Raw genomic sequence first — 20,835 nt, 5'->3', positions numbered from 1 at the left:
TGTTTTCAGTTAGACTGTAAATACCAGATGGACCAAATTTCTTACACCGCTATTTTAGACATAATTTGGTTCTTTATTTCAAACAAGCTGTCACCAAGCCTCAGCGGATGTGGACAAGATTTGCATAATATAACAGGTTTATAAGCTTCAGGAAAAGCACACCTTCATCAATATACAACTAGACATCTTTCTCAAACATTAAGCCTAAAAACAAGAGAAAATGCTAATGTTGTCCCAGTTCTCTAGGAAAATCCTCAATAATCGTCTGTTTTTAAACAGCACACAAATACAGAGTTCCCTCTTGACACAATAGTTTGGATCAGTTTCCTACTTCTGACTATAAAAAAATGGAAAGGAATCTATGCTTTATTAAATACAATGCCACTAAAGAAGACTTTGACTGTAGTATAAGTAAACTAAAATAAACCTTACTGATCAGACTGTATATTAAATAAATAAATAAACCCTGTGGTTGTTTTGTCTCATCTGTCTCAGTTTCACATTGATACAGTGAAATAGGTCAGTGGTACCTTATCTCTTCTTGTGTCAAGACTCTGCTGTGTGCCAGATTATGTAGAAAACAAAAGATTTGTTGCATAATGTGTCATACGAGGATTGTGTGTGTTGCCTTTTTTAACAATGGGTTTTGTCGGTCTGTCTTTAAGCGAGTTTTACAGCACTTGACCCAGAGCTGCCCTGTACAGACTGATACTTCCTGGGTTGCTGCACATTGTCATCTGTATGTCAGCTTTTTTTTTTTTTTTTTGGTCCTGGATTACCCTCTGCTTTGGATGGTACAACACAGATGCATCAACATATCTGAAACAGTGTGTTGCACAGAGATGGACTAATAATTGGTAGTACATTTTTTTTACATACCGTTAGTAGTGGCAGAACTTGGCTGCAATAATGGATGATGGCTAATATTAGGCTCCTCATGTGTTCTGAGGGAAAATAATGGCTCAAAAAATACAATTGCTCCCACCTAGATTTTTCTACAGTTTGATGTTCATTTCCAAGTTTATTAATTACTTTGATGTTGATATTCAGTGTTTCGTAGGAATTTAGATGTTCACTTGAGCAATTATGTTTCTCATGAAGCTAAAAATTATTCCAGATAATATCAGTCGATCAGTTGATTATTGGAGTTTTTCTGCTCTAACTATAACAGCCTTTAAGAATCCACCATCAGGTGACCATGACTTTAGTTATTGTATTTTTCCAATGTGATTGTGAGTCCTCAGACTAACTAATCTGCTACTAAACACTAAGGCATGATGTTGCATCCAAACTTCCAGTCTGTACAGATTGGTTTTGTATTCAGTAGAGGTTTTTACACACGTTGGAAATGCTTGTGATTAAATTGGTCCAATTGCACACTGGTTCTTGTACAGTTTTAGCCTCTATCAAGTAAATTTTTATGATTTAAAAAAAAAAAAAATTAACTATTAAGTCAAATGTTGCAGTCAAAAGAAGCCACATTACATGAGGGTACTTCTTAATACTAAAAGTGAAGCGGTGTCTCTCAGGTACAATTTGAATCTCAACTTTACACATCATATCAGTAGATCAGTCGTCTGTAAACTTTCCTGCAGCTCACATTACAACAGTCCATTTACTGAGCTGGCAGCCTCCGGCTCTCTAACAGCTTCACAGTGTCGTATTTACAGGCTTCCAATTAAGACTGGGTTAATGGGTTCCTATCCATCAGGTTAGCCAAAATCTTTTACACTTCTGTCAGGAAAGCATGTGGTGAAGTGTATAGGTGTCTGAATTATCAGAGGATCAAGTACAACTATTTAGGGACATGATTTATTTTACAGCAGCCGCTATATTCAGCCTCTTAAACGATTTCATCAGTATCATTTCTACAGCGCTGTTTTTTTTTTTTTTTAATAAATTAATATTTGATCTTTAATTATGATCTTTATTTTTAATGAGTTCATCTAATCTTTCTTGTTGCTTCTTTTCCAGATTATGTGTACTTTGAGAACTCCTCCAGCAACCCTTACCTGATCCGGAGAATAGAAGAACTCAACAAGGTTAGTTTTCTTTCTTTTCTTTTTTTTTTTTTATTTCATTGAGTGCTGCACAGTCTGGTGGTTAAATGGTAAGATTACCCTGCGTGTTTTTATTGCCAGCAAATTTTGTAGCGCTAATGTTTATCCTTCAAATGGTATTGACCGTTTATTGTAACCTGTTTTACCTCATTTACTTGTATTGTAGAGCTCCACTTTTACGTGGAAACAAATAACAAAAACAGAAGGGAACCCCAGTTTGTCCAAAAAGTCTCCAAACTTTTTACCATCCATGGAGAGGTGTTAAAATCTTTTATTTTAAAAGGAAAGTGGACTCTTTTTTTTTTTTTTTTTTCTTTTTTTTTCCTCGGTGTGTATGTGTGTGTGTGTGTGTGTAATGTCGTGTGTGTGTGTGTGTTGGGCATCACACAAAATCCAGATAGAGCTGACTGCTGCAGTTTGGCATATTTGTATAATTTTCGGTCAAGGAAGAGACTACCAACCATGGCAAGTTGATAGGACCAGTATTTTGGGAGATATTAGTAATTTTGGAATACAGTAGCCTTACGATCACATTGCTATGCTCATGACGATTGACGGGAAATGAAGTACCACGCTACATGATGGGAAATCAAGTTAAAAACGGGAATAATGCATTTACTAACTTCAGTCCCTAGATATTGGTATTAATGTATTAGTTGTCTTTTAAATTTTAAAGAATGATTTACCAAACAATTTTTATGTCACTAGTTATAAAATATAGACTCGCATCTTTTTCCACAAGTCAGCTTTCTCCAGCATAAAAACTAACACGTCTAGAACCCATGGTTCCCTACAGATCATCACACTAGTTTGTTTTTAATACACATCATGGCTTGTTGATCTACATACAGTTAAGATCACGGATGTTCGGTATTGGCTACCGATCTGGAAATTTTTAGAAGATCGGATCAGACTTAGTCACAATATTGGGCCATCTAGGCCCAGTTCTGGAGGGGGTTAGAGGGGTCAGTGCCCCCTTAAACAAACGTCCTGCCCCCTCAAATTAAAGTTTCCGAAGGTAGGGAAAAGAAAAATGAGCTGCACAATAGCGGGAGACTAAAGGCCCCCACAGAGTCGGGCAGACGTAGCGCATACTCTGAGCGGTGCAGACTCCGCGCACACTGTCCTCGGACATTTGAGGTTTCATAGTCGAGCGTACTAATTTCCTACATTTCTCACGACAATTTCCTACATTTACATCATCCTACATTGTGACACAGAGTACATGTGTATTCATTGTGAGGTACATATGGCACGGAATGCACCCCCATATAATCCCTGGACGGACCTGTCCATAGACGTGCTATAGCAGGAGTGGCAAACATATGACCCACAGGTCAAAACTGGCCCACCAAAAGGTCTAATTTGGCCCACAGTGTGAATTTGGAAAGTGCAAAAATATACTAAAATTAATAAGAGTCAAAGGTGTCATACTTGTTTTAGTTCAGGTTCCACTTTCAGCCCAATTGTGATCGCTAGTAAAATAATAGCATAATAACCTATAAATAATGACTCCAAATTTAAATCAAAATTTCATAGTAAAATGTATCAAATCGGCATCAGCAAAACTAATCACAAAAAAAATTGGATTGGAAGCAAAAAAAATCCAGATCAGGACGTCACTAGTTAAGATCACACATAAGACAAAATGAGTACATGTGATGCAGTGTCTTTTCACACCAGAGACAAATTTGTTTTCTTTTTGTTTTTGCACGTTGGTAATACATTTGGGTCACCAACAGATTTTGACGGCTAAAGGAGGCATGAATCTTTGCACCAAGGTCGACGCCAAGTCATTTGGCAACAAAACACGATCAGCCATTCAGGATGCTTGTTGCAGGGTCACATAGATATAGTCCGTGTGACAGATGGTCTGGTTGTTCTGATTCTTCTAAACTACAGCTACATAATAAAACCATAAAAAAGCCCAGTCAGGAGTAAAGTGATAAGTGCAGAAGGATCTGTGAGCTGTAACAATGGTGGATTTTACAACTCGGCTCAACAATTTGGGAATAAACTCTTGTTCTCACCTTGTCACACTATGATAGTCACAAAATGTTGCATTTCTCTTTTTTTCATTTGACAATTAGCAGCAGGTTGTTGTTTCAGCGTAATTGCATCGCATTTGTTGTGAATTCAGGGGGTTTATTTTGCCTTTGGCTGTATTATTTGGCAAATTTTCTTTTTTGCTAATTTGTGGCACTTGTGTAGAGACGTTTGACTTATCCCATTTCAAAGTGTGGGCTCTGCTTTTTCCTTTGCTAAGGGAAAGGTAGTAATATCTGTTAAAGGACAAATTGGAGACAACAAAAGCATTTGTTCTGGACAAAACTGTAAGTTACAACAAACAAATCACTCTCCTGAAGGTGGGAACAAATCATTCATGATCCCAGTCGGATACAGTATTTTATTCACATCTTACAGTGAAAACCTGACCACCTCCACAGTTACTAGCAGGTGTCCTGTAAACAATATGTAAAGTGTATTTGTAGTGTTTCCCTCAGTCTTCCCTACACACTAGCCTGTTGGTTATGGATACTGTAATGACAGGCCTCTGTACAGGGGCCACTTATATAACAGTGGCAGCAGCAGCAGCAGCAGCGTATGACACAGGCTTGTTTCCCAGTCAAAGGATTAAACTCATTTATGTAACACTCTTACATTGAAGGGCTTGTGCTGAGCACCAGGAGGACCACATCGTCCAGAGTGCTAATAGGTGCTGAGCTGAATGAATGGATAGTAAGAGAGAGAATGTGACTAGCTGTAGAGCTATGGGCTGGAAGCTGGAGGTGGAGTGTGGATGGAGGAGAGCTCTGTCGGTATGGCCTTTGAGTGAATCCACAGAAAATCAAAGACTTAGCATCCTCCACACTTCAAGTACTGCTTTGACTCTTTACAATTTAGAAAGATTTCTAAACCAACAGAAAAAGAAAAATGTTATTTTAACTGTTGAGAAGTTTAAAGTAAAACAAAATGTTTTCTTTTTTTTTATGAATGGGATAATTAGCAGTTATCCTTTGGTGATACAGGATTCTTCTGACTCCCAGTTGTTCTTTTCACTCTGCTGTTACGTACCTATGCAAGTTATCAACAAGTGATGTATAGGGCTGGGTATCATGGCCAATTTCCTTAATTGATTCGATTTCGGTTCATAAGGTTCTGAATCGATTAATCACAATCCGATTCGATTCAATATTAATTGATTCATTTAGAGATACCAAAGTACAATTTTGAGCTGTAACCTGATTATTGGACTACTGCAGCAATGCAACAAATCCATACTGGTATCAATATTGACATTAGGAAAGAAATAGATATGACATTTCAGCAGTAAATGGATGAATCTGCTCATAAATAATGAACGGGACAGAAACATTGGCGTGTTTCTACAGTGGCTCAGAACGGACTTCGTCATCTTTATTCTGTTTTATCACTGATGGCTTCTAGCGTTAAGGTGCATTATTATCACCCTGGGGCAGAGCTACCAATTTTGGCACCCCTGAAACATGATTGTTGGTCGGAGCGGGGGGATAGCAATCCATGATTGCTGTTTTGCTATTCCTCTAACTCCACACTCAGCCATAGGTGGCTGAGTGTTAATATTCCTAGAAGTTAATATTCCTAGAAAGACCAGCTCCCACGACCCGCCTCAGAGAGCCAACCAGGGTGGCCAGTTCCTCTGTACAGCTTGTTTGAGGCCGCGCCTCCGCGTCGGCGGTACCTGGGTCAGGTACTCATGGTCCTACTCTAATCTACTCAACTCAATCTCATCCACTATTAATCGATTGTGCAAAATTAAAATAAAATCGATCAAATCCATTTTTTTTACCCAGCCCTAGTGATGTATGTCTTCTCTGGAAAATAACAAATATTCCTCAAATATTTACAATAAATAATTTGGCATGACACAGTTGTCCTGTGTTTGCAGTTGCCCCCTGGAGTTTTAAGACATTTTCACATTTGAAATTTCAAACCAAGCTTCATTTTTTTTTTTTTTTTTTTTTTTTAAATATTTTTATTATATGCATTTCATCCACTTTCATTTGCTTGCTTTCATACTGATATTTAAATAACAGATTAATGTGTCTTGCCAGCTGTTGGTGTCACATCACGGTCGGAAACGTTTCACACCTTCAAATTTGGATGGAATCATTCTGGAATGTTCGATAGTTTGCACTCTGAGGGAGATTTGAAAGCACCCTCAGCTGTTGACTAACACAGTGGAGGTGCCTTTCTGAGAGGTGGCCATAGATATATGAATAAAACTGCATGTGGGACCTCAAATATCCAAATCTATGAAGGTTACACTTGAACCATAAACTTGATTTTTTTAAATGTGGCTGATTCTGATTATTTCACAAGGCTGCTTTTACATATTACATTTTTTGTTCCTTCTCAGAAATGAGATGATGCTGTGATGTGCTGATAAATGTTATTAAATAGAGCAAAACATTTTCCATTTATAACACCTTTTAGTAAAGCTTATGTTTTAATTACCTGCGCATATTTTTTAGTTGGATTGTTTATATAAAATAAGGCCACTACAAGCAGATATAGTTAAATAACTCTTGTTATCGTCATTAAATTGTGTATTAAGTGTTACCAAATGCAAAAAACATCTACATTTTATCTGTATATCAGCCATGCTCTATAAATATTCCAATTCAGCTATTCATAAACCTGTATTAGTCGACCACTACATCCACATTTCTGAACCCATAGAGCAGACAGACGCACTACAGACTTCCACCATCACCATGTGCTCATGAATAGGGTACAAGACATTAAACAGCTCTACTAAACATAGAAAATTGTTGAAGCAAATCAGTCAAGTCCTGAAAATAAAAAGGCTTGATTTGCAAGGTTTTTTTATGCACACTCATTCACCAATTAATAGCAGTTCCTTTTCACTTTTTCCTTTTTGGCCACCATGTTAAAATGTGCTTCACAGCCCAGTTCCGCTCCTAGGGGCTTGAAGTGTCTCCCTTTTTGGTGTATGCAAAACAAGGACAGACTCTGTGACCTAAGACGTGACACACAGTCTGCTTTCAGTGATGGCACACTGCTCCACTGATGTACAGGTGGCAGTGACAATCTGATCCACCAACAAGAAACAGAAGATGAAGAATTCAAAATGGTAAACATCCATAGTGTATTTGAAGTGCGTAGATCATTGCCTTTGCTTGCACTTTATTAGGCCTTCAGGACACTCAGTGTGTTGAGTGTAAGCATAAGTTCTGTTACAACTGAGCTCTACAGGGTGCTTTTCTTTACCAGGTGAATTTCCACAGTCTGAAAATAGAAAGTGTGATGCACTGTGTTTTGCAGCGCAGATGTCATTATTCCACAAACGTGCCACCACCTTGTTTTGCACAGTATTACACCACCCAACAACTAACTGAAACAATTCTCTGAACATTTATCTGTTCCCCACAGTTTCATAGCAGAATGCAGGGTTTTTTTTGTTGAACATGATCCTAATGTGACTGTTCCTCAAGGCGACGAAAGCTGTTGCTGTTTCACATGAAGAACCCGACAATGGCAGAAAAGTGAGAAACGGCGCTAGCATCAGAAAGTGGGCTCATAAGTGTCAGTTAAAACACAGCAAAGCAGCCCTTACCACATCCACTGAGCTGTTTTTCCTCTGATGACCTGAAAAGGCAGATGGACAGCAGTGTTGGCTACCTGTGAAGGGTCAGATATGCTCTGAAATAAACACAGACATGAGGTTCTGTTGATCGCAGACTGTCAGGTCTGAAGCAGATGGCAGACATGGGCAGTGGATTCAGATAAGTGTCATGCTGACTATCAGGGCCGACCAAACAGAGGAGGGAACTGAATTTAAGATAGGAGGGAGAGTCAAAAAGTTCTCAGACAAATGTAATTAAAAGTTTATTTATCAAAATAACACAATTAATTTTCTACATAAGCTCCATTAGAGTCTAAACACTTTTGCAATCTATGTTTCCATCGGTAGATTCCTTCTTTGTAGAAATGCTGGGGCTGTACACTGTGCATTTTGAAATTGGAACATTTGTCTGAGAACTTTTTGACTCTCCCTCATATTTCCCCTCACCTGATTGTTGATAGTTTGTCGTTTGTATTGAAATTGCAGCATGTTGAATGTAGGGCTGAAGGGGATCATCACTGTAAAGTATTCAACAGCGTGGAAATTGAAGGATACCATACTGTACATTTGCTTATCTGTGATATTGAGGGGGGAAAAAAAAGCACATGCACATTTATCCTCTCCCATTTATGTTCTTTAAAAGAACTACAGTTTGATGATATTTGTTTCTAAATAGATTATTTTTTAGTCCTGTTCCTTCGTCTGGGTACTGAACTTTAACAGTTTTATTATCAGTGTTATTTTCTTACCAGAAGGTTAACTCTCCTCAGTATCATTGCATGCAAACAGGTTGTGTGTTCACATATTGCATGAAGCTGTGGTAAATTGGTTTATTTTTTATGATGTTAACCTGTTTTGAGTGGAGAAAAATGCAGATCACCTGAAAATTAAACTAAAGAACTGTACTGTAAAGTGCATTCTGATTTGTTTTGTAAATGTGGAATACTATGATACCATGAAACTGGCGTTTTCTGAGATGGTTATCATACTGTAAATGTCTCATATCATTGCAAACCTGCACAAATGTGAGGATTTGGTGTTTTGTTTAGTTGCTAAGTTGTTCCATTTTCCTATTACAGACTGCCAACGGCAATGTGGAGGCCAAGGTGGTGTGTCTGTTCAGGAGGCGAGACATCTCAGGCAACCTTAACACTCTGGCTGACAGCAATGCAAGTGAGTAGCAGTCACAGCCCCAAACCCCCCTCCCCGCAATCAGCCCCACTCTTCTTTCCCCCTCTACAGGCTGAGAGAAGGCATGATATGGCTCGCTGCCTTTAATGAACCTGCTGCTCATTGTGTTTCACATAAAAAGCTCCCAGCAGCTCTTCAGCTTTTATGTTGTAAATAGCACCAAGGCCTGCTTCAGGGGGAAATAAAGAGCATCTTTTTTGTCTAAGACTCGGTGATGAATGCTAGTTTGGAAAATAATTATATAATAAGACAAGTGTGTTTGTTCATTATTAACACATTTAATGAGTAATTCATGTAATAGCTGTGATTCCAGGTCAAACAGAGCAGTGTACCTGCGTCTTTAATCAGGGTGCGTCAGATTATAAGATGATTTATTCATAAGAATTGTATCAGATATTTTAAATGAAAAAGCTTCTTTAATTTGATAAGCACCCTCGTTACAGTGTCATAATCTGTTTACTGTTGTCATCAACATGTTTTTTTAAAGTGTGCATGCACTGTGATTACATGACTACATGTTGTATTGGTATCTTACAGATAAACTACATGATTTTAGAGATTAACATATTGAACATTCTTTCAGCTGGCTCCACAGGTTCTAAGTCTCTTTAAAACTTACACTGAAAGTCTTATGACATTTGAATGAGTGTCTTCTGTTGTAATTTGCTTTGAGTTCATAGGACCAAACTCTCCAAGATTAAGTCTAGCAAGTTAGCAAGTCAGCAACACAGTTTACTTTGGGTCGCAGGTGGCAGGAAGCGGAAGACAAACCTCACTTCCTTCTTATGGTGAATACCAAAGAGTGTGTGTTACCATTTGGTTACAAAAACACAGGTTTGGAATCACGCTGATTGGTTTCACAAAGGTGTTCATCAGCTTATACTGTCAACGCAAGGTGGCAGACTCCAGTTATGAGCTAATTTAAGGGAGTGCTATTTTGCGTTTTTCACTGGAATTATGCATTTTAAAACATTTCCCTTTGGTCTACATAAACTGTAAATGCTATGCTTGGGTCTGAATTCTTCATTAAATAAATTCCACAGGTCCATCTTCAACCCTATTTCTGAGTAATGACACCAGAAAGGTTGTTTTGAGCACTGGCCCTTTAAATGCAAATGAGCCACTTTACGCCCCCCCCCCCCCCAGGTTGTTGGCTGTGCTGCTCTGTCCTGTTCAACCACTTGTGTTCATTAATACAACCAACAACTGACCATTTTAGGGAATCAGCTCGAAGTTTGGACATATTTTCGGTATGGACTACAACCGCTGCTGCTGACAAACAATTATGTCGTACTCTGAGAAATGTTCGTAGGAAGTCTTGACCTTATATGTGTAAATGTCATAACGTAACTAGTTGTAGACGGAACAAATTAAGCAGGAACTGAAACAGGTTGTAGAAATCCACTCGATTTTTGCCAAAATGAATATAAAGATAGCTTTGCAGCACCTGGAGGGTTCAAATTCAAACTTTTTGAACTATTAGGGTCCAAATACACAAATAAATGAACCAAAGACTAATAAAAGTGGGTTTAGCAAAATATGACCCCTTTAGGTGGAGGGAATAGCGTTAAAGATGATCAGTCACACATGGGCAGGTCTAGAACTGAACTCCTTTACAAGGAGAACAAACTATAACTTTTAACAGAAATGAGGATTTTAAAAATATAATGTAGGCTAAAAGAAACATAGCAGCTGCAGCAAAAGCTAGGAAAGAAAGTTGCTAAACTGTATGCTGTAAGAATGTGGAAGTTAATAAGATCAATATCGCCAAATTTATGCACAGAAATCAAACTGGCAAATAGGCTTGAGGTCAAAGCTCGTCTAGTAGTGGCCAGTTGGTGTTTGATCTATTATCTCAATGCATGACATGTTACCATGGCAATATACCCCAGTAAGAAGTAAACCCCCTCTGTTACTGAAAACTAGGGTTAAACCAGAAGTTACCTTGGTAACCCTTTTAATCCTTTGTGATACAGATCAACCCCTGGTGAAAGAAGGTGTGTGCTGTTACTATTTTGTTATACGTGATTGATTATGTCATTTGAGAGCCTTTGGTTGTGAAATGTCGGTCATTGTCTTTTTCTTTTTCTCCTTGTCAAATGGATGCAAACACCCATAGATTTTCCGAGAGGATACTAAATAAATCTAATAACATTTAATATTTTAACACTTGGCCAAATAATTATTTGAAAAATGTTTAAGATGAAAAGGTAGAAGAAAGAAAGTTTGGCTCTTCGTTTTTGAAGCAGGTGATAAGAACCCAGCTTAATGAGTAAAAATGCAAATGACACCGAAGACAACAAGCGACACTCTAATTTTCATCAGAAACCCATCTCTGAGTTGGACAAATTACACTGCTCTCTGTGTGCAGCTACCTTTGAAACAAAAGCCCAGGGACTATCTACAAAGTGGGACACTGAAACAAAATAAATCATCATCAAAAAATAAGGGCATTAAAAATGAAGACATCTTCCCCAAAAGACAACTGTTGTATAATAACTAGTACAATAAGCATTCAATATTTTTCCGTTTGGGTACACTTACCCAAACAAATTGCCATTGTATAAATAACAGGAGACTGTGGATGTAGGAAGTAATTAGGTGATCCTGCACTGTATGAGATTAAAGTCAGTCGAATATGTTGTAGTCTATATTTTGTCCCTTCTCCTATGAATTAACCAAATAGTGGAGACATATGTCATGAGGAAATGATGAAACGGACCCTGTGAAGAATGGCTTTCTTGTTTGTCAGTAACACTGACCCTGTTTATGTGTAATATTGTACACATTTTATTAAACACAAAAACAACTCTGTATATAGTCTGCAGTCTGTATGCAATTTTGTACATTTAATATGTACGATCAATGACACATTGAAATTCAACTTTAATAAACCTACAGAAAAGGGAGTTTATTCTAATTGCAGTGTCTTGGTTAGTTTCCTTTAGTATCACAGTTATCTTCTGATAGCTCTTGTGTGTCTGTACATCCATGGTTAGAGAACCAGCAGGAAGTGCTTACTAATTGTTAATTCAGCATAGTTTTCATGGTGCTGATTTGCCAAAATTAAAAACAAAAAGGACTGAATCATGCATTCATTATAGTTCCTCTTTGCATCAGAGTTGTGATTGTAACTCAAAAACACGTAAGACAAAGAAAAGGATAGAGCTCCACCTTTCATATTCATGTTTGATAAAGGCGATTAGTAATGATTCAAAACGCAATTTTCAACCCTGTCTCTGTAGAGCAGGCTCCGCCCCCTGCACCCCGCCCTGATCAGCATATGAGCCCAGCCTCCGTCTGTATGATGAGAGCTGAGGAGGTGGGAGGGGGGGGTGAGGTGGAGGGGATGGTGTAGTATGGTGCTAATGGCATGCAGACTACTGAAGCCTGATCAGTCACTCATTTCCCCCTCCCCGACACCAACCAGCCCCTCCCCACCCCCCTCCTCCGGGGGCTGCAGTGCTCCAGACAAAGACATTTGCACACACACATACACCTCAAAATGGATGCATTAATGCTGCGCTCAGCACAACACACAGACACTGGTGTCTGCTCGCTGGTCATGTGTGGACCAGTCTAAGATCTGAACCACCATTTGATCTTTCACTTTCAGTTCCTCCTTACATTCAAATATGTTCCGAACAAACGATCAGTCCCCATCAAAGACTCAGAGTCACCTGTAAACCAGGGCTTCTGTATGTCTATATGTAGCTGGTCATTGAAAACGGAGTAGCCATCTGCAGCGGCATGTATTGAACACATTTAATGGTGCATTGTGGGAAATATCGGTGCCAATTTTCAGTGTTATTCGCACACAAGGAGCTCCTGGAGTGAAACACCTAAGTAACTAATGTTATAACTGATAGCTGGTATTATTTGTTACTGGTATTATTTGTGCGAATGCGGTATATGATATTCTGTTCATGCTTTCTTTTCTTGTATTCATCATTTAATAGGTCTTATGTATTTTATTGTATTTTTTTGTAGTTTTGTTTGTTTTGGTTTTTTTTCTCCCTCTTCTTCCCAGTTTACTCAGTTCTGGTTGTAGTTACTGTTGCCATTATAATTATCACCAGGGTTGTTACTGTTTGTATTGTTGATACTTTCTTGTGAGGGTCTTCACCACCTTCTTCTCTCTTGCTCTCTCCCCTTCACACACACACACACACACACACACACACCCCATGTCAGGTCCGGCATCGAAATGTGGTTCAACAAAACTCATAATAAACACAGTAGAATATCAAGGGGAGCTTCATATACTTTATGAAGTTACCCTTGGCAAAGCAAATTTGTTCCGCACCAAAAGGCAGCCAGACTACCATTCTGCTGTTAGGATGCTGGGCAAGACAAGTTAGAAAATAAAATAAATAAATAAATAAATAACTGATCGTGGAATCAGGTTATATAACAGATACATATTTTAAGAACTTTCCATGTAGTCTTATGATTTTAAAAAGCCTTCTCCTTTTTACTCAAGTAGATTCACAGAGATTCACAGAACATTGGTGTCATCCAATATATTTGACCTGGTTGACTGATATTGGCTAATAAATAATACAATGACTTTTCACACATGGCAGTGGCCTCTATCTGTCTGCTCACTTATATTCGTAGCAGTACTGTAGTGTCCGGAGTGAGTGTGTAGGAGGTTCTGGGTTGGAAGGAAGTTGTAACATTCCAAGTACAGTAGGTTGTTTGGTTTATACTGATATCCATTAGAACTCATGAGTGTGCATGCTCTGCTCACTGTTGACAAATAATGACTTTTGAGAAAGAAATCCAGGTCACCACCACAGATAAAATCAATTGTTGATTCTGTGATTTTGTGTTCATGATGAGACATTTTCAACTCTGAACCATATGTGTATGTGTTTGCATTATTTGGTGTGCTTTCATGTATTTTGCTCTTGGTTTTACCTCACCATAAAAAAGCCAAGACCAAACTGAAACAGGCAACAGCCACCGGTCATCCTTTGGCGGCCTGTCCTCACTGTCCAACTGAATCTGAAAAGAACATGTGAATGCAAAAGTTTGTTCAGTGTGTTGGTGATTTTCAGAAAGTCTGAATAGTTAAATGTCATCATTTTGGTTCTGCTTTGGTTAGCACTGAAAACTGGGCATCACAGCCACAATATGTCGGTTATTGAAGCCACCTTGTTCCTTCCTGTGGACCAGCCAGACTGTGTTGGCAGTGAATGATTGTACAGCAATTAGTCACATATTTTTGTTTTTTCAGCAAAGTTATTAAAAACTAATATTTCCTGAAGGTGATTGCTGACGTTTTTAGGTAGGTGGTCTTTCTAACACTACGTTCAGACAGTAGGTCTTAATGCAGAATTCAGATTTTTTGGTGTGCTCGTTCAAAAATACACATTAAATGCGACTTCTATCAGTTTTGGGTATGAACTGAATGCGACCCTGAGGTGACCCGCATGCGCAAACGGGGTCCTGACGTAATACGTGACTACGCAGGCATGCACTGTGTTTATGGAAGTCAATACAGAGGCATCTCATCTGTGTGTGTGTGTGTGTGTGTGTTGTGGCGGCTGTTGTTGTTGTTTTTCCTGCTGCTCCTCCTCCTGGGATGCAGAATTGTGACGTTTGTCGCATTTCAATGACTTAAATGTTGGATAAATGTGACCTGGTTGTTCAGACTGAAGTCGCATTGCAAAATATCCGATACGTATCGGATTTAGGACCAAATATGAAAATGGCCTGGGTCAAATTTGAAAAAATCTGATTTGTACTGTTCAAACTGTCTTTAAGAGATCGGATACAGGTCACATACGGGCAAAAAAATTGGATTTGGGCCACATTTGCCTGCAGTCTGAACGTACCCTTATGCTGTGTTTCCACTGTGAGGTACTGACTCGACTTGACTCGGCCTTTTTGTGTTTCCATTACCTAAAAGAACCAGGAATCCGGTACCAGGAACTACTTTTTTAGTACTTGCTTGGCTAAGGTTCCAAAACGGGTGAAGAGATACTAAAATGTGACGTGTAAACACTGCAGACCACTGAATGGTCAGAGAGTTGTCACTGCGTCATCAATGCGCAACATGCCATTTTTAAAAAAACAGATTTGGAAGTTTACAGTAAATATACCAGTAGGTTAATCCACATGATGACAGCCCGCAAAACTACACTGTGGTCAGTCGTGGAGGTTCAGACATTTCTGTTCTTGGTGGCTGATGAAAAGATTCAGTGTGAGCTTGAGGGGTCATAAGATGCAGACTAGTGATGTAAACAATTAATCAACTAACGATTAATTGTCGATAAGGATTAAATTATTAATTGTCAGTTAATTGCCCTTGTCCACCTGTCCACACCTGTCCGAAGGCTGCCGGTCTGTCCGCGCTGCAAAGCCGCGGCTGGGATAGCCGGTCATCGAAACGGATCATGGCGTTGATGAGTTAGAATGTCTTTAGGGACATGGTGGAGCCAAGCACAGACCGGCTGTCTGTTTGTGGGAGCGGTGCACCCCCGAATAAATACACGCACAAATGTGGGGTCGGTATCGGAGCGTTTTCCCTGGAGGTTGGTCTAGTCCACGGTCAGTAAGACAGAAGTTGAAAACATCCTCCAGGCTCCTGATCCGGGACACAGGTATATAATGCATTTGCGAAGCTTCAGGAGGTGGTGAAAAGATAAATGAGTGAAAAGTTTCACTTTCACTTCTGTGGGGGCACGGACTGCACCACCCTGTACCCCCATAGTATTATAAGTAGGACAAAGTGACACACGTGCGCGGTTACCAACCAGCACACACGCATCCCCCGGCCGAACTGCGCACATGCAGCCGAGTAACACCCCCACCAACACCACCGACGAAACGTGCATGCATGCACCCCTCCTTATAGACCGCCACATCAACAGATGAATCCCACAGGAAACACTGACTGTATCCAATGGTTCAATAAATCAGTCATTAAGGAATCTGACATGCTTTTTTCATGAAGTGTATATAAACAATATTTAGCTTTTATTCTTATAGACCGTATTGAAAAAGAAATTCAGGTTCTCAGGAAAATTGCCGCTTATCGGTTAATCGTTATTCGATCGATGAGGTCAACCAACTAATAATTAATGAATTAATCGATAATTTGCATCCCTAAAGCAGACACGTTTGGCTCTGAAATTCATCACAGAAGCAACATGGCACCTCCTGCAACTGCAATATTTTGGTTTCACTTTTCCATAGCAAATGAATGCAACATTGCATCATTTATTGTAAGGTGGAGTCTGTAGACCACATGAACAGCACATTGTCTATGTTGATATTAAGGGTTTTATCATCTCAATGCAGCATTTTAGGAGTTACCTGCTCTTGTCAGAAACATCTCCATGCTTTACTAGTGGAGTAGAATGCCTATGCGTCAAGATTTGTTTCTGCTCCCATGGCTAAGAATGAAATTACTTCAGAATTCAGCAACTCAGGAGCAATAATTAATCGCTTGTATGCACAAATTATTAATTTAACAACACGACTCATTACCAGGCTCCAGTCTTCTCAGGATATTTCCAAATAAAGACCCTCTCACTGTCCCCCTTTTCTGTTTCACCCTAACGATGTGTATTTTTTTTTTCTGTTCATTCAGCTTAGTACATGTTTCAAAGTCCATTCTCCTTCATAGTTGACACAGTGATGTTTGTGTCCTGGTTCTGTTGGGCTCGGCTCAGTTCGGCATGTTGTAATGAAGACATGTACAGGCTCTTTCAGCTCTTTTTTTTTTTCTCCCCCTAAACCACGCTTTATCTGCCACAGTTTTTTAATCCCGGTTCCCTCGTCTTACACATACACACATTGATTCTTTGTGCGCAACAAAAGGCCCTTGATCAGTCCCTGAGGGCCACAGAACTCAACGGGTTAATTCTGACTTGCCTTGTGTCTTTGTCAGACTGAAGAAAGTGTGTGTATGCATGTGTGTGTTGCTGTATGTGCTTTAAGTGCCCGTCGTTCCTTCTGTGTATTTGTGGTTTCTTCTTTTGTGTGTGTGTGTGTGTGTGTGTGTGTGTGTGTGTGGAGTTGTGGGGATACATGTTTGGGGGGGGGATGGGCGCCTCAGGTTTGGTACACAGGGTTTCCTACTTTGTCTGGCAGGGACTAGCCGGACAGGAGGAGGAGGAGGAGGGGGGGTTGAGAGGTTAACAGAAAAGGGGTGTGGCTTAAGGTACCGTCCCTCTCGCTCGCTATCTCTCCATGCCTCTCGCTCGCTCTCTCTCTCCACCTTGCCCTCACTGACAGGGTTTCCTGTGGCTGAGTGCAGGGGCGGAGTCCACGGAGATGGAGCGATATAGTCCCTCCCCTCCAGCAACAAATTACTCACCCGCCTGAAATTAGGAATGCGCAATCTAGTGGCCGAACACACACATGTACACACTTGCATTCACACACTGCAGTTTATGGCTGATTTTTTTTTTTTTTTTTTTGCATTTCAAATGGCAGGAAGTGAGTTTGAGTGTATGTCACGTGGGTTTGCTAAAGTGAAACAGCCACATTGTTTTATATTAAGTCCATTATTCACTGTGTCGGAGCAAGTGCAGCTTAAATGAGAACTTTCTCAATAGAGGACTTAACTTCTGCATCTAAACTGTTTTCCTCTGAACTTTGAACTCTTTACAAAGGTTTAACAAAACACCAACTGAGGCCGGTGGCCGAAAACAGTACAGGATCATTACATACAACTGGATCTACAAATGTCTAAATTTGTCATAAGATCCACTATAAAGTCTACAACACGGTCGCAAAAGTGTGCACCTGCCGACACTGCATACAAAAGTATCAGCAGCAGACTCTGGATATGATATATGCAGTTATAATACTAATATTGTCAAAATAAATATGCAGAGTAGATCCAACTGAAATCTTCATTATATGCATACATGCTCTGAGACAACATAGGAGTGTGACATCCAGTCCAAAAGTACATACAACCTTTAAAAAAAATGCTCTAAATAAGTACAGATTATGTATATAAAAGCATCTTATCAAATATATATATACACTATTGTGGAGGTTGTGTGTTGGTTCCTTTGTCTAAATAGAAGTCATTAGTGTGAAATGAGTATTTCTGAGGTAATTTTTATTCATCTGTTTCATTTTTTTAACCTATATCAGATTAGTCTGAGTGAAAGTTCACATTTCTGATGTTACGTGATCTTTTTTTATGCTGCTCTTGGTCTTACCTGTTTGCAAAATGTAGCTTGACCTTTCTCACTTCTCATTCACTCCACTATTTTAAACCTTGCTCTCCATGCTTGAATATTTTTTCCTGTACTGTGTCTTAAATTTCACAAAGAATTGTCTGTAAGTGTTTCAGGCCTGTGGACACCCTGTGTAAAATCAGTTATAAAAAAAAAAAAAAAAAAAGAGGAAATAAAAATTCAAAATGATTCTTAATACAGTGGGCATACACACATATACTCACACATACATAATAATTTCCCAAGTCTATCAATTAACTGTAATGTAGTTATTCCTTGCCCTAGAAGTAATTGCTATGTAATTTTAAGACAATCGTCCCAATGGAGTACATTTTTTCATATAAATACACCACTACCATATATCCCCATCTTTAAGAGACAAATGAAAATATATTTAATAGCTCAATTATGTTACTTTCTATCCTTATTCTAGATTTGTGTTACTTTTTGTGTCTATAATGACCATTGACCAACTTATGTTGCTTTCATATTTGCTTTTATGATAGAACTGTGAAATAGGTTTGCTCAAAATTGCAGGTATATCTAGTCTTTGCAGATCTTTAATAACATTCAGATGCCCGCCTGTGGAAGAGGGTAGTGACTTGCCAGGTTGCAGTGATGGACAGTTGTAACTGTATATTGTGTGTGGATTATATGTATAGATTGTTTTTTTATAGACAGTCTAGCAATTTGTATAACATCAGAAAACATGCAAAATGTGTGGATTCATGTATATCACTTATTCATAATGAAGTTTGAAGGCTATGCAAATGGTTTAACTGTATGTTACAGTGTTGGTAGTTATTTCCACAGTACAGTTGGAAAGCAGCACCTGCCAGTGCTGCCTCTCCTGAATGGAAGGAACACAGTACACTTAAGAGTCCATATGAGAGATGCATACAACTGCGTATAAACCTGTTGAGAACAATAAACAGTGAAGTTACATTTGGCTCTTATGATCTTTGTACTCCTCTTTTACCTCTCTGTCAGGTCATTTTCACATGTCTGACCCCCAGGACATTTTTTCATCTCCACATTCATGTGAAGTAGAAACTAATGTTGATGTGTTTGTGTTTTTCAGGGGAGTTTGAGGAGGAGTCGAAGCAGCCAGCTCTGTCCGAACAACAGAAACACCAGCTCAAACACAGAGAACTCTTCCTCTCTCGACAGTTTGAATCTCTACCTGCTACACACATACGGTAACCCACACCCCCCACCCCCAACTGACACAGCAGCTGTTCAGGCTGAACCCTGACACCTACAGTGCACAGTTAGGGCTTAACTGCTGCTCACTGCTCACGCATTAAGACAGCGACATGTGCTGTCCTATTACAAGCACTTCATCTTTAAGAAATCATCTTTAGGGTTAAAAAAAAGAAAAGTAGTATTAGTTGGTTAAAACTGTATTTTACTCTGGGCTTTTGTTTTTGATTTACCATTCTGTAATGGAATTGTTGAGCAACCAGACAATTACACATGAGAAGTAATTTTATAAAACATTATTTAAAAATAACCCTTAGTGGCGTAATTGTCATTTCAGGTGAAATGTGAATGAAATTCTGCTGCTTTATTTATTTGTCAGGGACAATGTACAAAAACAGTCACCTCTTGGGAGATTCATTGCTGTAGATTTAGCTACTCGCTACATTTACGTCTGCAGCTCCGGAGGAATATATATACATATGCCAATTAACAAGTAAGCAAATAATAAAACCTTAAAAACATTTTGTTATTAAAGTACACAGAAAATGGAGTAGATTATTACTATTATTACAAGAGTGTTTTTATTGTACATACTGTTTATAAATGATAAATGCCACAGTGAGAAGGGCATTTTTCATCTCTGTGGTCATTGTGAGGCTGCACTTGACAAACTCATTGTATTGCATTCTACTGATGTGACAACAGCAAATGTGTTTGTAGTGCTGTGACATTGTTCAACTGTTACTGGCTGTGATTTGTGGTCACCTTTTGAGTCCTTGTCTTAGATGGGCTGGTCTCATGTCCCTGTCCTGTCTCCCCAGGGGTAAATGTAATGTCACCCTCCTCAATGAAACAGACGTCCTGGCCGGTTACCTGGAGAAAGAGGTGAGTCTTTTGTTAATGTTGCCATTTTGAATACAATACGCATGAAGACTGAGTTGTGAAGTTGTGCTATGTGCTCTGTGCAGGACTGTTTCTTCTACTCGCTGGTGTTCGACCCAGTGCAGAAGACCCTGCTGGCTGACCAGGGTGAGATCCGAGTGGGTTCCAAGTACCAGGCAGAGATCCCTGACAAGCTAGCCGAGGGTGAGTATTGGCTTGTAACTTGAGTAAGGGTGAAACAGAGACTGAATCCGTGATGCAAACGTCCACATTCTCAAGTCACAGTTACATCGTCTTTGTCATGGTTGCCCCTCCCCCACTGCTACCTCTGTTGAGTCTCATTACATTATATTACATTACATTACATTACTAAGGAAACAAAACTCAGTTATTCGACTACTACTGTGACATGAATCATGAATTTATCATTCTATTTAAAGTAATTTTTTTTGCATTACACCTATTTTGATGTTGTCCCCCAAATGCATGTGTAATCTGTTTTTGGACATTTGAGACATGTTTTAAAGAATAGTTTAGTTGTTAGTGGGTAGAAGAGAAGAGTTTTATCCATGTATGTTTATATTTTCCTATTTAACCCATTTAGCACATTTTAGACCAACATGCGTTACAAGTGATAAATCACATAGCAACAATAAAAACA

At 39.1% G+C, this 20,835-nt stretch overlaps 1 protein-coding gene across 1 annotated transcript in view; it reads left to right on the top strand.

Moving 5' to 3' along the window:
- mta2 (metastasis associated 1 family, member 2) overlaps nucleotides 1-20,835 on the top strand; it is a 44,239-nt gene that overhangs the window by 9,508 nt on the left and 13,896 nt on the right. The window contains exons 2-6 of the mRNA XM_030161684.1: nucleotides 1,975-2,042; nucleotides 8,769-8,862; nucleotides 19,171-19,288; nucleotides 20,114-20,177; nucleotides 20,261-20,378. Of these exons, the coding sequence (XP_030017544.1) occupies nucleotides 1,975-2,042; nucleotides 8,769-8,862; nucleotides 19,171-19,288; nucleotides 20,114-20,177; nucleotides 20,261-20,378 (462 nt within the window). The remainder of the gene's footprint in view (nucleotides 1-1,974; nucleotides 2,043-8,768; nucleotides 8,863-19,170; nucleotides 19,289-20,113; nucleotides 20,178-20,260; nucleotides 20,379-20,835) is intronic.

Source organism: Sphaeramia orbicularis, chromosome 18, assembly GCF_902148855.1.
Source record: "Sphaeramia orbicularis chromosome 18, fSphaOr1.1, whole genome shotgun sequence".
NCBI lineage: Eukaryota > Metazoa > Chordata > Actinopteri > Kurtiformes > Apogonidae > Sphaeramia > Sphaeramia orbicularis.
Note: the sequence above shows the minus strand (reverse complement) of the source record. Positions and strands in the feature narration are given on the sequence as shown.